Source organism: Ornithodoros turicata, chromosome 5 (assembly GCF_037126465.1).
Source record: "Ornithodoros turicata isolate Travis chromosome 5, ASM3712646v1, whole genome shotgun sequence".
In the NCBI taxonomy this organism is placed as follows: Eukaryota; Metazoa; Arthropoda; class Arachnida; order Ixodida; family Argasidae; genus Ornithodoros; species Ornithodoros turicata.
Window position 1 is genome coordinate 68,660,036 of NC_088205.1, and position 15,388 is coordinate 68,675,423.

Consider the following 15,388-nt stretch of genomic DNA (forward strand, 5'->3'; position numbering starts at 1 on the left):
AGTCTTAAGTTTCTCAGCCGAGGAAGAATACGGTGGAAGTAGAGAGTCCGATGCGTACCAGATCACAAACAGACAATGGCAATGCGACGCCCAAGTGCATTGTCATCATATCAGATAACTGAATACCCTGGTAGGCCACAAGGTGGTGCATTATGTTGGGAATTAATCTGGGGCCTACCAGCGTATTTAATTATTCAAAAAGTAATGTCATTAACTAGAGAGTAAGTAAGTAGAGCAAATTAAGTAAAGTAAAGCAGAGTAAGTAGAGTAAGTAAAGCAAAGCAAAGTAAAGTAAAGTAAACATTCAGACTTATTGTTCTATTTACTGAAGGCCTATTACTCAATGTCCGCATATAGCATAGTTCATATTTCTAAAACATAACAATGAAATATCGAGGAGTCAGCCAATGAAATCAACCGAAGTTTTAGAGTTTCAGCAAAAAAGGGGGGAGGGAATAGGGCCTCCCAACGCCGATGCAACGACAAAAAAATGGGGCTCCGCAAGAACGCAATGGCGCACAACTATCTAATGGTCTCTCACATTTTAATTATGCTAGAAAGAATAAGGTTTCAGATTTTGCTTCAAAGATATTCAAGGACAGATTATCTCTTACGTGTGCTCCCTTCCAAAATATATATATCTTCCGTGAAATATTTTATGACGTACAGAACACCACGTATGCAACGGGCGTGTTAAGTATCTCTCCACTGTCCCGTTAAGTGTTTTTCCACAGTCCACGGCGATGGGGACTGACCTTGAGCAACTTGTGCCCTGCTTGTCATGGTGATACATAGCCAAAAGACGCTCGTTAAGGGCGTTCCGAGAAACAGAGACGGAACCCCGATTTTAGGGACTTCAACGGACGTACCGCGGCCTGGAAAGGGGAACGCGGGCAGATGCTCTCTGGACGCCACTGATGTAGGGCTGCTCCGGGGCTTTTGGAAATAAATGTGACTGGTTGCTAGTCGTACTCTATTGTAATGCGTCGATAGTATCTACATCGGAATGGGCAACACTCACCGCCCCCGAACAAACTTAACTGGGCGACTCGAAATGTATGCAATATTGTTGCAAGCAAACAAGTATGTAGAAAGCAAACTCACATTTCTAACAGATTAGAGTTGTTCCGGAAGGCTTGTTCAGGTATATCGAACAACCTATTGTGACTTAACACCCTGTAACGGAAGATGTAAGAGTTAAAAATTCCGCTCTTCCCTTCATTACTCGATTAACTGGGCACCTGAAGAAATGTGGACTGACACATCAATGTGCAGAATAAACTTAGAAAAATTTGTTGTTTTACATTCGTTGTGCAACATTCAGTACGTGACTTCGTTTGCGACATCACTCGACTAACTGAACCGAGACTGTTCTTGCAAGTTATGTCAGATCAATTTATTTTATACTCAAGGTGTCGGAAATCAGGGGAAAAAAAAACGGCATGGCTTGAAGTGGCTCGTGTAGTGACATTTCTGACATGCTTTACCGGGGGGGGGGGGGGGGGGGAATATGTTTAATGCAAACTACGAAAAAAGGAAAGGGAAAGGTTAGCCACCGGATAAATGAGGGTTACGTCGTATTTTGTGTCGCACTGTATCGTCGACTCTGCATTCCCATTGTGCAATCAAGCTTGTGAGATCGCCCAGCTGTACTGTAAAAAACTGGCTAATTTTTGTCACTTGAAGACGAACAATGTTAAACGCTAATAGAGCGAAATACCGCGACTTCCACCCCTGCGTTATAGAGAAAAAAATTCGAATAGGTCTTTCGGCCATCTGGATCAAATCTACGTATCAAATGCATTTTCCAGTACAGTAAGAAGAAATTCCGTTGACAACCTTATTGTGAAGGGGCTCATTCTCTCATTCCCCGCATCACCTCCAGCAATGGAGTAGAAATCGCCCCCGGCGATGAAACTCCCCACCCATCACCCCGAAATAAAGTTGTTGTTGTTTCCGTTGACAAAGACGTGCCATAAATTAAATTTGTTTGTCATTTGCTGCACTTGTGGTAACCTTCATTGCGCGGTTGTGATGGCGAAGTACTTCAGCGCTGGGTAGGAGTTACCAATAACGGGTACATCTCAGCACTCGTTTAGTGCTGTGTGGCATGTACTTCAGCAGTGTTTCGACTGGCAATGCAGAGAATGGGCGGTGATGGATAAAGTAAGTGATGTCAGGAGCTACATTCCTCTTCGTCTAGCTGCTATCGTGTTTTTGAATTCGAAAACATCCCTGTCTTTCCGAAGTGTGTACCTAACCAAACCCTAAGGGTGCGCTTCATACGCGTCAAATTCCATTACAACAGCACAGCAACGTGACGTTTGGTCGGTAAGTGAGCACGGAGAGATATATTGTCTGATTGTTTCTCCTGCGTACACTGCGTCGCTGCAGGAAAAGCACGCTTCACAGGACGCTAGTTTAGTCCCACTTCACTCGTGATAAAATCACAAACAAAAGGAAAAACACTGGAGTTAGTTCTTTTTTCTTTTTGTCTGTGAATTTTCCCCCTTGTAGACCGACACCTTTGTTGTTTACTTCTTCACTCGTGATCAAGAGATGAAAACATTGAAACTACCGTGTTTATGATCGCACAAGCTCTCATGAACGGGACTGCGTTTTATCAAGTACCACATGCTTCACTCCATATCTGTAGAATGCGCAACCTACAAAGTATGGACGAAATTAAGAACGCAACGATATGCACCAGAGCAGTCGAGACAGGAACTTGCTTTCACACGCAAGCAATGTTTCCGGATTTCATCTTTCAAAGTTCTCCAAAGAGCAAAAACTAGGTGAATAATCAGTTGTCTATATTCTATTCTAATCTAATAATGTGATGCAATAATAAGCGTCACAGCAGCTCTCTGAATTTTCTTGCACGGTCCCTGATCTTAACCAAATCGGAATTTTTTTCTGCAAGACTGGACACGAGATCTCAAAGCAGAAAGCTACAACGAAAAGAAAGCTAACTAAGACGTTATCTCCGCACAAGAACGACACTTTAATTGCAGTTAATCACTAAAGTACCTTCACACTGAGCGAAATATCAACCTGTTAATCACATCAGCTAATCTGTTATATTCATCTCGTTAATAGAACGGATCAACAGTGTTCGCGATTGCAACACACTGTCCCTCGTGCATTCGGAAAAGACGTCTGTAACGCTACAAACAGAAACACTACAAGACTCAGCGCCGAATGAGAGCACTGCCCTTACAAACAATCACGGCACCGTTTTGCTCCCCGCTAAAGCTAAAGAGAGCTGGGTTAAGCAACCCCATACATAATGCACTGCGTAACCCCCGTTGACCATCACATAAATAACTTTCTCGGCACGCCTTTACTTATGAGCACACAGATTCCCTACGAAGACAATAAAGTGAAGAGCGAAAAGGCATCGAGATATGAAAAAATGCGCAGCTCTGCCCTCGCGATAACAGCGCATGTGAGGCAATGGTCGCCGAACCGTGCTTGACTGACATAGATGAATGGAAGTTCGCGAAGTGTCAACCGTATCCCGGGGCCGTAAGAGCCCGGTGCCAAATTGGCCGCCTGTCCCGGGCCTGTTGTTACACGCTTTATTGATTGTTCGTGGACGGCGTTACTGTTCATCTGGATGGCTGCCTCGAGAAGATTAGGGTGGGGGAACATTGCTGCGCGATTATTTATTGGCCTTGAGTATATGGGCTGTAATATAGGTGCTTGAGTGTTCAATTTTGGCTTTCTGTGTGAGCGCGGAAGGGGCGAAGGAACGGCGTTTCGAGGTGATGAGGCGATAAATCGCGGCTGTGCCGTGGGAGCGGGAACCAGGTGGACGTTTGTTGAACGAACATTGAGGAAAAATGAATTTTGGTAGTCGTGTTGCGTGTCAGCGCCTTATTCTTTGGATTATTTCCGGAGTTATTTATGTGGGAATGTAGAAAGATTTGAAGGCGTTCAAGTGATTCGCTCCGACGACCCTTTCTTTCGAATGGGTTCCCCGAAGCATTTCGGTGGACCCACCAGCAAGGGCATCTAGAAGAAGACGAAGGGGTAGAACCAGCCACGATTGCGCTGCGCTGCGCTAAGTCAGTGTCAGATTGTCTGCACCGATCTAACACAAGCGACGAGGGACTTGCTGAGCGACCACGCGAAGCTGAGGGTAATGCTTCATGGCGGGACGGCCTCAAATTTCTTTTGGAAGCGAAGTATGCAGACTCTGCTACATATCCGATAGGGTTCATTGAGAGTGACAAACAACAAATAATGGACCATGACTGAAGAACGATGGACGATGACTGACCGCGGTTCTCGCTCTGCCCTTATAGGGACCATCGCATCCGGAAACATGTGTATGAGACAGATACGGTAATGTTCGTCACCGCTTCTCAGTCAACTTGGCCAAGTTTCTCTTCCGAAACCAGCTTACATATTAAATAAACGAGTTTTAAAGATTCACACTCCCTCTTCAGCTAACACCATGATGACGTAAGCCAGGCACACGAACGGACTGAAACTGAAAAGACATAGGTAAATACGCCGACTTTCGCTTACCAGTGTGAGTTCTGACGTGACCATATTGCGTGGAACATGGTGTTACGCTCCTGGCTCTACGAACACGTCCGACGCTAACCAGAAACAACATTCCGCAAGCCGATCACTGAGCAGACGACGTCCCCTAGTATTCCGGCTCGCCCGTCTGCAGGTCGGTCGGCCGGTCGGTCAAGGCTACCAAGCTCCCTCCAGCTGCTCCCTGATTGGTGCTGTCCGCGCCAAAGGGCGCTCACTGATTGGCCTTGTTCGGGTGACGTTTCCAGAGTGGGAATCCCGCAATACTCTAAATATGCGTCGTCTGCTCTTTCCATGCGTTTATGTATTACATCAAACTGCACAGGAACAGGACCAACAATTCGCGTCCGATTATCGGCGTTATTATCAGTGATGAACGCGGAGTACAACGGCACTATAGTTTCGGAATCGACCGGGACGGATGCGATAGTCCCTGTAAGTCTCTAGAGTAGCTTCAAGGATCCCCCTCCTATTGCTTCAGTCACACAACTGTGTCCGTTGTACAATCTCACGGTCTAACGATGTATCGCACGAGCTCAACAACAATGTCGCCACGGCTGTCCGCTTCGTTTGAAGTTCACCCGACACACTCGGTGACTCCTTGTAGATGGTCCAGCGCACTCTTGAGTGGTGGGAACGGCATGGGGCGCTGCAGTAGCGTGTTCTTCGAGAATCAAAGAGAGGGCCACTCGAAGGCGCACTAGGCTCTAAGGATCCCCGAGGGCGGAGCAAGAATACGCGAAATGTGAGGACTCTTTAAGGCCCCTTGAAAGCACATAGGCTCTAGGGATCCCCGAGGGCGGAACAAGAAAGAATACGCACAAAGAGAGGACAATCTGAGGGCCATTTGTAGGTGCACTAGGCTCTAGGGATCCCCGAGGGCGGAACAAGAATACGCGCAAGGGAAGGACGATTTGAGGGCCCCTTGAAGACGCACTAAGCTCTAGGGATATCTGATGGCGGAGCGAGGATACGCGAAATGGGAGGACACTTTCAGGACCCCTTGGAGGCAAACTAGGCTCTAGGGATCCCCGCGGGCGGAACCAGCCTACGCGCAAAGAAAGGACAGTCTGAGTGTCCCTTGTAGGCGTACTAAGCTCTAGGGACCCCCGAAGGCGGAGCAAGAATACGCGAAAAGTGAGGACTCTTTAAGGCCCCTTGAAAGCACATAGGCTCTAGGGATCCCCGAGGGCGGAACAAGAAAGAATACGCACAAAGAGAGGACAATCTGAGGGCCATTTGTAGGTGCACTAGGCTCTAGGGATCCCCGAGGGCGGAACAAGATTACGCGCAAGGGAAGGACGATTTGAGGGCCCCTTGAAGACGCACTAAGCTCTAGGGATACCTGATGGCGGAGCGAGGATACCCGAAATGGGAGGACACTTTCAGGACCCCTTGGAGGCAAACTAGGCTCTAGGGATCCCCGCGGGCGGAACCAGCCTACGCGCAAAGAAAGGACAATCTGGGTGTCCCTTGTAGGCGTACTAAGCTCTAGGGACCCCCGAGGGCGCAGCGAAAATATACGAAAAGAAAGGACGATTTGAGGGTCCCTTGAAGGCGCACCAGGCCCTAGCAATCCCCGAGGGTGCAGCGAAAATACGTGAAAACAGAGGGCCACTTGAAGCGTGCTAGGCTCTAGGGAACCCTGATGGCCGCGCGAGAACTCAAATTCATGAAAATACACCCCCCCTTCGCCACCTCAATTTGTGTACACGGTGACGAATGTGGGAATCTTCAGCCTTCGTGCCTCTCTTCTGTTAAGAGCCAATGTTCGGAGCAATGACTGACTTTTGTTACAGCAACAGCTGTTAGTGCCTCCTTTGCCGAGATCTGGTGGCGGCCGCAGAAGGAAAAGAGAGCACAGTATTAGTGACGACGACGAGCAGGAGGACAATGTTAGCATGGCGCTTGTATTCATACTTGTATGGCGGGCTAGAAGGTTACTACTAATAATAATATTTGGGGGTTTACGTCGCGAGACAACTGAGATCTAGAAGGTTACCATAGAAGGTTACCATAGAAGGTTCTAGATTCTAAAAGGTTCTAGGCTAGAAGGTTCTAGAAGGCGCTAGAAGGCTAGAAGGTTCTAGGTTACCATAATACTTGTTTTATGTGCGCTTGTATTAGTGACGATGACAAGAAGGAGGACAATGTTAGCATGGCGCTTGAGTAAAGTAACTCCCTTTAGTGATTCTGTTTCAGGCGCCAGGGAGATCTCGGGTCCTGCTGACGCACAAGCTTTGTGGCGGGCACAAGAACGCCAACGGAAGCGCAGAGCTCGCGAAGATCCAGCTCGTCGTGCTGAGCCGAGGCCGCAAACAAGAGAGCGCGACGTCAGGATCCCAACGTGCGTTCCGCCGAAGCAGAGGCAAAACTGAATCACAGTCAAGCCAAAACCGAAGCAGCCACAAGGGCTTAACTATAGACAATACAGTGAGAACCCATTTGGGTACAACTGCTCGGTATGCGATCGCTTGTGGTTCAAGATTGACCTCAATGCGCTTGATATGCACTGCTTCGACTACAATTGAACGGCTATAATGACGGCCATATGCCGTAGGCGCTGCCACTGAAATTTGCGTTACACAACCGTAACCGTCAAGTGATTCTTTTTATAATCTTTATTCAGTGGTAATTCACGTCCTAGACCAAGTGTGCGTGTACTAACATTTAGTGACCTAGGTGCATAACACCATACCAATGTGCTCATTTTCCTTCATTTTATGGCGTCTCACATCGGTGTGTCGAGCAGTTGGTATCCCTATCCATACAACTCTCGAAAGCTAAATTGTAGGCTGGCGTAACTTTTTGCCATCAGGCAAACTGCGCAATCATCTTCCCCTGACATTCACGAACGTGTAATTTCCCGAGCAAGCCAAAAACCCTAACCGAGTGAAAACATGTTCGCTCATTACGAAGATGCCGTGCGTTTAGCACCACCTCGGCGAGGCGCACCGGGGACACATTATCGTCCCCAAGTCGGGAGCAGCTACGGAAACGACTTGGCTCAATGCATACAACTCCAGTACGGTGCAGTGTACAGCTGTTTGCTCAGTTCGCAAACAGGACAGACGAGGCAATATTGCCCAGTCGTATATTGAATGCGCTTACGGCGACTTGTATGATGTTGCATCACGGGTCGCAAGTTGTCGTCTGTGATGTCAGATCCCCATTTCTCGAAGGTGCTGTTGCTATAGGTAGCATCGCAAACACGCGTAGCTTCACAAGGGGGTAATACTTCGTGGAGTTTCAAGAAAGCACGGTCTGGGTGACTTTCACTTTCTGCCCTGTATGTCCAAACCCTAGAAAAACTTAACGTCTACCTACCAACTACTCGCTTGTATGTCGCTGGCATATTTATATTATACCTCGCGACAGTGTTGCATTGCCACTTCTAAATACCGAAATTAAGACTCCGTCAGTATTAAGAATAACGCTCAATGTTCCCAGAATGTAGCATATGGTGTGTAGGCATCCAACAGGTAATTATCTGTGAAAATGACACGGTACTGCACTAGAGCTGCACACCGTTACAAAATTGTGTGGAACGTTGCACACTCCCGCTTTACTATGGTTTATATACAGTCAGTGAGTACGCGTGGCAATCCTCTGCCGCCCAGTATGCGGACATCATCATGGGCCGCCTATCGGTTGAGGGCGATTAGCGGTACATTTATATTGGGTAGCCTCCGCATTCCCATATGGGATGAACATACAATATGGAACGGACAAGCCGAGGAGGAGGAGGGAGGAGGAGTGTCGTTGGGAGGAACCCGAGAGGTCTGCCTGCCTGATTAGGTGGCATGTTTCTCGGGAAGGGAAAGGTGGTGGAGAGGAGGAGAGGAAAGGGTGAAGTGGAAGACCGAGCGGAATCCGCTCGTGGGGAGGATAGCTGCGTCCATGGGCCGACTTCAGGGGAACTGTGCCGGCATACGCCTATTACACATCTGAGGGAAACCCAGGAAAAACCCTAGACGGCACAGCCGGCCCGCGGATTCGAACCGCGGACCTCCCAGTCTCCAAGCGCACGCGTTACCGCTGCGCCACCGGATCTGGTCGCGGACAAGCCGCGCTTCCACCAGCTCCGCATACAACCACACAAAGCTTGCATAATGCCTCCTCTCACTCCTTCACGACGCGACAAATAAAGTCGCGATGTCGTCTGCTCCTACTACTGTCGCCTCCTCGCGAGCTGCGCGTGGGCGTAAAGATGGCGGAAATTCGTAGCAGACGACACGGTTGCTCCTACTAATTGCCGAAGACGATTCCAAGCATAGGATTTCTGTGACCGTTCATGCAGCTGATCACGGCTTGTCTCCGTCTCTGCGGCTTGGACTCCATACGGTCGCCTATAGCCTGTCGCTATTGGCGGATTCTTAATGACTACGTCAGGTCGTTTACATGACCTTCCGTGCTTCCGTCCCATCAGTACCGGTCATCCTTCTTCTACATCACTTTGAAGTCCTCAACTCCCCTTTCTCCCACCTTCTTTTCCTTTTTTTTTTTTTTTTTTTTGGCTATAGTCGTGACGATGCCCACTTGAGTGCGGCCAACAACGGCAAGCTACCTCGACACCCCCCCCCCCCCCCCCCGTTTACATGACCAGCCTTTGTTTACTCCAGGTGGCGTTGCTGCCATCCGATGTGGACGATACGAGGATAGGGTGCCTGAATACTAGCTCCCTCTGGGTATAGGGTGGAGTCACCCTCTGTAGAAGCGAATGCCGCAAGGTCGCCAGGTTTACGCCCACGATTACCATGCATGAATGCTGTGTACCAATTTCACCCAATTTTTCAAATCTCCTCTGCTATGTATTTACTCAACTCCAAAATGTAGTGTGTAGCTAGGCGTATATAGCTACGCTTTTGTGAGCGCATCGCGAGCTGCGTGTGGCCGTAAAGATGGCGAAAATTCGTAGCAGACGACGCGGTTGTCCTTCTTCTTCTTCATCTAACTGGATAGGGTCTGGAGCTATGTGGTCCCCCTGGTGTATGGCGGGCGCCATACCTGGTGGGCACCTGCAGCTCCATTTCCTTTTAGCTTCAGCGTAGTGTGAAGACGTGTCTTGAACATGCGACGCTCACTCTTCACAGAGGGAGCTAGTATTCAGACACCCTATATGAGGACGATTGCAACTTGGCAGGCACATCCGTCTGGACAAGTCGCTCTGCACTTCTGCGCCAAATATTAGTTCAATTATTGGCAGCTTCCTAACAACTATCTAGATCGATTACTTCACCCAAATAAAATTTCAGTTACGAGGTGCGAGTGTTGTTCTTACACTGAAGGGTGTCGAGGCATGAAACTTTCGCGAAAGAGATTAAGGTTCGCTTCAAATTCGCTTCAAGTTTTCAAAAAAGAAAAAGAACCGTGCCGCTACGGAATGATAGGGCTTCTGCACCAGAAATTATAACACCTTCGAGAACAACTATGCATTCAAATTCCCGCAAGCAATGTATTTCTGTTTAAATCTCGCGTAATTGCATCTAAATCCCTCCAAGGGATTACCCCTAGAGCAATACCCGTGCTTTCTTCTGTTTGAATCTCGTGAACTATCGCATTTAAATCCCCCCAACGGTTGATCCAACCATTGAGATAATCGTTTTCTTCTTTTTCGCGTACATATTCAGAGGATGTCAAACGTACTCACAACACCTCGAGCTTGGGCAGGCCTTGAAACGTTTTCTCTACGATCACCTCCAGGCGGTTGTGCGTCAAGCTCCTGTAATAAAATTCGAATGTTTTAGAATTGTCTCAGTTGTTGACTCGGGAATAGAAATAGGCAAGATACGGTTAACAAGCGCTCTAGATGGCTGGGGAAAGTTGAGGAAGATGAGTACACAACCTCCTGTGTCTCACCTCAAAGAGTCAACAATACAAAGCGGTACTTTCTTAAAACGAGTAAAGAGTTTGCACACGTATAGCATTGGCTTACAGATACGTGAGAAGCTTCAGATCTGGAAACCCTCCCAAGGTACCTCGGAAGCCGTTGCTTTGAAGATTTCTGAAATGTATTTCGGTTTTCTTGTTTAATAAGACTACATAAGGGCATTATTTGGACACTATATTTTTACACCTTACAGCATATAAAAGGGGAGGTTTGTTAAATAAACAACTTATTTATTTCTCCTCTTTTTTTCTTTTTTATAATCAATCCATTAACTTTTTCTATACCGGAGGCTCAAGGAAAGGTGTAATAACAGTGTTTTAGATGCAGTACACCCTCCTGAAATTGTGTTTTTTATTGAATGTGCCCTTTTAAATTGTGTGTGTTTTTCATTATTTTTTGCAGAGTATACCATTTAGTAATATATTGTGCAACCTGCATCACAAAGGTAGTACAAGACATTTACACCAGAAAAGTGTTTTAAAATTCGTGTGCGCGGGGAAACGACATTAATTCGACGCGGAACAATAAAAATGGAGGAGGACGGGGATAAAGACTTACAGGACACGTAGATTTGGGATGTCTCGCGTGACCTCCACATCGAATTCTTCAAATCGATTATGCCTGAGGCTCCTGCAATTGAAATCTCATTATAAACTACCGGTGCCAGTACGTGTGGTACTGGACGGAGAAGGACCTGTGCAACTCTTGGACTTTTAACCGTTCATGTCTAACGAGCAGCTTTCGTTTAAAACCGCAATTGGACTCATAAGCGCGGACAACATTATTCTTAACTGTTGCTCATTATCGAAGCTTCACAAGCCATACTTACAGCCAAGTTAAGTTCGATAGTCCCAGAAAAGCCTTCGGTGGTAACTCCGTCAACATACTGTTATGTTCAATTGTCCTGTTCAGAATGATAACCTTGACATAAGGCACTGCGCGGGGCAACAGAAACGCGATTGACACCCATTGACAACTTACAACAACTCTACATTGTGTAGCCCGCGAAAAGCACCAGGCGATATTCCGGAGAGGGACCTCGTAAAATATCTGTAAAAGTGGTGAGAGTTAATAACGATAACTGAAGTGCCTCGGTAATGAAGAATGGGTGTGAGAAAATGCACTTGCAGATTTCGAAGTTTCTTGTAACCCAGAAATGCATTTTCTGGCAAAACTCCCAGCCTCGCATCCTCGAACAACCTGTGAACGGGAAGATCAATCTTGTTTCAGAAACGTACTCCTGAATGAGGAACAACATGCGACGTGTTTGAGAAAAGTGTTACATCCCAAGTTATCCCAGATAAATGTAAAAGATGGTGCTTTGCATCGATGTGAACCTCAATTGAAAGTTTCACAGCGAAGCGGGTAATAGAGGCTGAGAAAATGGGCACAGCGAATACGGAAACACATGTGGCTCTGACGTCACAAACCTCACGCCGCCAGTGGGGCAGCGCACGAGCAGTCGCGGGGAAAGTCAGGGGAAGTCAAGGAAGACCTCAGACAGCACAGCCTTTGCGCGGCTTCGACGAAACTTAGACGAAATTCGTTATCTCCAGGATATCCCAACATCCAGACTCAGACGTACATCGGATATCCAGACAGCCTTGTGTTGTTGGGTTATAGGTAAGTTAATGTGCACAAAATTCCAACAGATATGTAGACGATAAAGTAAGTCCTGGTTCATGGCTGGCAAGCACACGGACAAAGTCGGTCGTATATGTCCTATATGTCCCTGTCCCGGTCACATATGTCCCTGAGCTTGGGGGAAGGACAAAACACAAAAACGTGCTGTTCGTTTTTGTGTTTTGTCTTTTGCCCTTCCCCCAAGCTCAGTGACATGTTGCCAACGTCAGGGACAAACAGGTATCTTGTGCGTAAGACATCGTATATTGTATTGTACTATACCTACAAGCGCGTGCACGACGTTTCACCCAACATGGGATTGCATTCTATCAAACACGCCGTACGATAAAAAACACACTAATTCGCATACATTAAGGAATGTATTTTGCACATTCCCATAAAACCTTAGACTTGAGCCGAAGGCAGAATAACCTTACTCGACCTTCCGCGTTGACAATCTTATTATTTGTGTCAGGTGCAAGAAAGTACATCGATGTCGTCTTACAGGCGCGAAGCATCAGGTATGGGCGGTGGTACACTCGTCGTTTTCGCACTTTGGCAGAATACCCTCAGCCTGAAGTAAAGATCACAGTAACAGCCCTCTGGGACGTCCGTACGATCTGCAAATGGTATTGTAATAAACATATTGCTTTCAAGTAGAGAAAACACGGCATGAATTCTGCAAGCAATAATACGGTGAACAACGACGACAAGAACATATTATAGAAGTGTAACGAGCAATGTATACCCAGTCAACAGTTCCCAAAATGAGCACATGAGCACTTTTTTTTCTGTTTCTTTATCTTTCTTTTTTTACAACGTGTCTTGAAGAGACATCTTATGAATATTCGCAAGGAAGTACAAATGTTCCATTCTGCATCCGCACACACACATTCGCTGTGCATGTAAAAATGCAGTGGGCGCTTAAAGAAAATGGGCTATGTGCTTTTACGAAAACAAGACGCCACGCCTCAAAAGAAGATATGAAAATCTAATGCGCATATCGAGGAGTCCGGGCAAACAAGCAATTAACTGAAATCGATTACCACACCATCATTAGTTTATGCCACTTCCTTTTGAATTTCTCGTGGCAAGATGATTCACGCAATAAGGAATCGTGGAGGGAAGGTCCAACACACACAACCCCTTTTGTCACACTCACACGGTGTATGGGTGATAAATACGTTCCGCACGAAACCATCATTATTCATTCTTCCCGAACCATCGGGCAAATTAGAGAAAAATGAGAAAACAACACGCACTGACGGAACCACATGTGCAGAATTAGTAGCTCCGACGCCTTTCAGAGATTCGGAAAATTAATTCACTGCGCGAGCCGGTCCCTTTTAGAAAATTGCCTGGTTATTTGACGACGTTGGAGTGTCGTGGGACGTTTCTATTTCACGTGGAAGATTACTTTGTAAGCCCTCTCTCTTTCACATCACATGTTTTTCTTCTTTGGTTCTGAAGAGCCCAAATGCATAATGACAAAGAATGTCTGTGAGAACGTCGCATTCTCGCGTGCATACTCTGTCATTATGCATGATGCATCTCCAACAAAGCCCGTAAGGAAGACACGAGAGCTCCAGTTTGCACTGGCTAACAAATATAAACGTTTAAGTAATAAACAGTTGTAATGGGCCTTTTCTTTCGGGACGAAACGACCGATTCTACCGACTTGAAACTGTGAGAGCTGCGAACTGAAGTGGCTTTCAGTAATGTATTCTGCCCCGCTTTGTATATATTCGCGTTAAAGGTAACAGCCGATAGGGTCTATGTAGATACTAATGACCGCCCACGCAACCAATCCCGGTTCGTCTGTGTAGCTACGGCAGTCGAAAGCACGGTAGCGATTGCGTCGTTTAAACGATCAGGCTTTCTTTATACAGGGTGTCCCACCGAAAAAGGGCCGGGGGCTAAAGGCAAAACGGATTACTCTACACCAATGGAACCAACTGTACGTGTTTGGCAGTTGTGTGGTCTATTCAAAAATAGTTTTTTCATCGCCCCTTGTCTATTATTAACTGTAATTAATTTTCTAACTTTTTAATTATCGGTTTTAGCTGTCAGATGTCAATTAGGAAGTTGTAGTGCATTTCGAAAAAGACATAACTGCAGTGCTTCGAGGTCGCTATGGCGTGTGGTTTCGTTTTTTTCCCGGGTTTAAATGTTGGTTTAAGATGCCGGGCGGGCCGCAGGTCCCTGTCCAGAATCTGGCACCCGCGCGCGACGATTCCAGCGGCCTCCGACGTACATTGAGCTTGAGATAAGTGCTTGGAGACCATCCTTGGGCCACGTAAAACAAGAGGAAGATATTTCACCTGTTTCACGGCACACCTATCAGAGTGCACTGCAATCGCCGCGCGGTGGCGCCGAATTATGCGGAGCGCGCGACTTCTGAAACCAATTTCTAAACCCGGGAAAAAAAGGAAACCACAAGCATAGCAACCTCGAACCACTTCAGTTGCGTCTTTTTCGACATGTACTACAACTTCCTCATCTGAGAGCTAAAACCGATAATTAAAAAGTTAGAAAATTAATTACAGTTAATAATAGACAAGGGGCGACGAAAAAACTATTTTTGGATAGACCACACAACTGCCAAGCACGTACAGTTGGTCCCATTTGTGTAGAGCACTCCGTTTTTTCTTTACCCCCTGGCCCTTTTTCGGTCGCATTCGGTCGGTCATGTCACTGTCGGTCACATTCATGAAGGTATTATGCGATGGGACGAGCAAAAGAACGTGTACCAGCAAAGTGAGTAAATGGATTTTAAAAGCAAGGATATCTGAATTTGACCCACTTACTGCAGCCTCGTCGATAATACACCTCGGATTTGCTGTCGTTATGGTACACCATGCGCTCTCTCAGGGAGTCCCTGAGCACCGGAATGCCTCCGTGAGTATCCTCTGCAAAGAAAAATTGGGTTATAAAGATATGGTATTTAGATAGCAGACTTTTACAAACTATTACAGACGTGAAGATGAACTGACTTAACCAAACCTCGTCGACGCCATGTTTTTGCTACTTGCTTCTCCAAACAACAACAACAACAACAATAAATGAAGGAGAAGTGATGATGACATGGGACTTTTCCCCGTGGTAGCCACAGGACCCTACCGCACTTCACAGCGGTTAATATGAGAGGATGAATTATGATGAACGCGAAGCGACGACAGGTCGGAGTTCAGTTTAGAGCACTTCGAGGAGTCCACTGGCTTTGCATGAAAGCAAAACAGGAGCGAAGAGTCCGGCACTGATGCGCAGGAGAGCTGCATGGGCCAAGTACAACAAATACACTGATGATGATTAATGGGGAAATTC

General features: G+C 46.7%; 1 protein-coding gene across 2 annotated transcripts in view; it reads right to left on the reverse strand.

Annotated features, from left to right (window-relative positions):
• The window catches only part of LOC135394652 (relaxin receptor 2-like), a 107,407-nt gene that overhangs the window by 14,850 nt on the left and 77,169 nt on the right, over window positions 1-15,388 (reverse strand). For both annotated transcript variants that reach the window (XM_064625498.1, XM_064625499.1), the window contains 8 exons: window positions 14,872-14,973; window positions 12,570-12,684; window positions 11,423-11,641; window positions 11,271-11,345; window positions 11,000-11,071; window positions 10,487-10,555; window positions 10,202-10,273; window positions 1,105-1,176 (listed from right to left, as the gene is read on the reverse strand). In XM_064625498.1, the coding sequence (XP_064481568.1) occupies window positions 1,105-1,176; window positions 10,202-10,273; window positions 10,487-10,555; window positions 11,000-11,071; window positions 11,271-11,345; window positions 11,423-11,641; window positions 12,570-12,684; window positions 14,872-14,973 (796 nt within the window). The remainder of the gene's footprint in view (window positions 1-1,104; window positions 1,177-10,201; window positions 10,274-10,486; window positions 10,556-10,999; window positions 11,072-11,270; window positions 11,346-11,422; window positions 11,642-12,569; window positions 12,685-14,871; window positions 14,974-15,388) is intronic.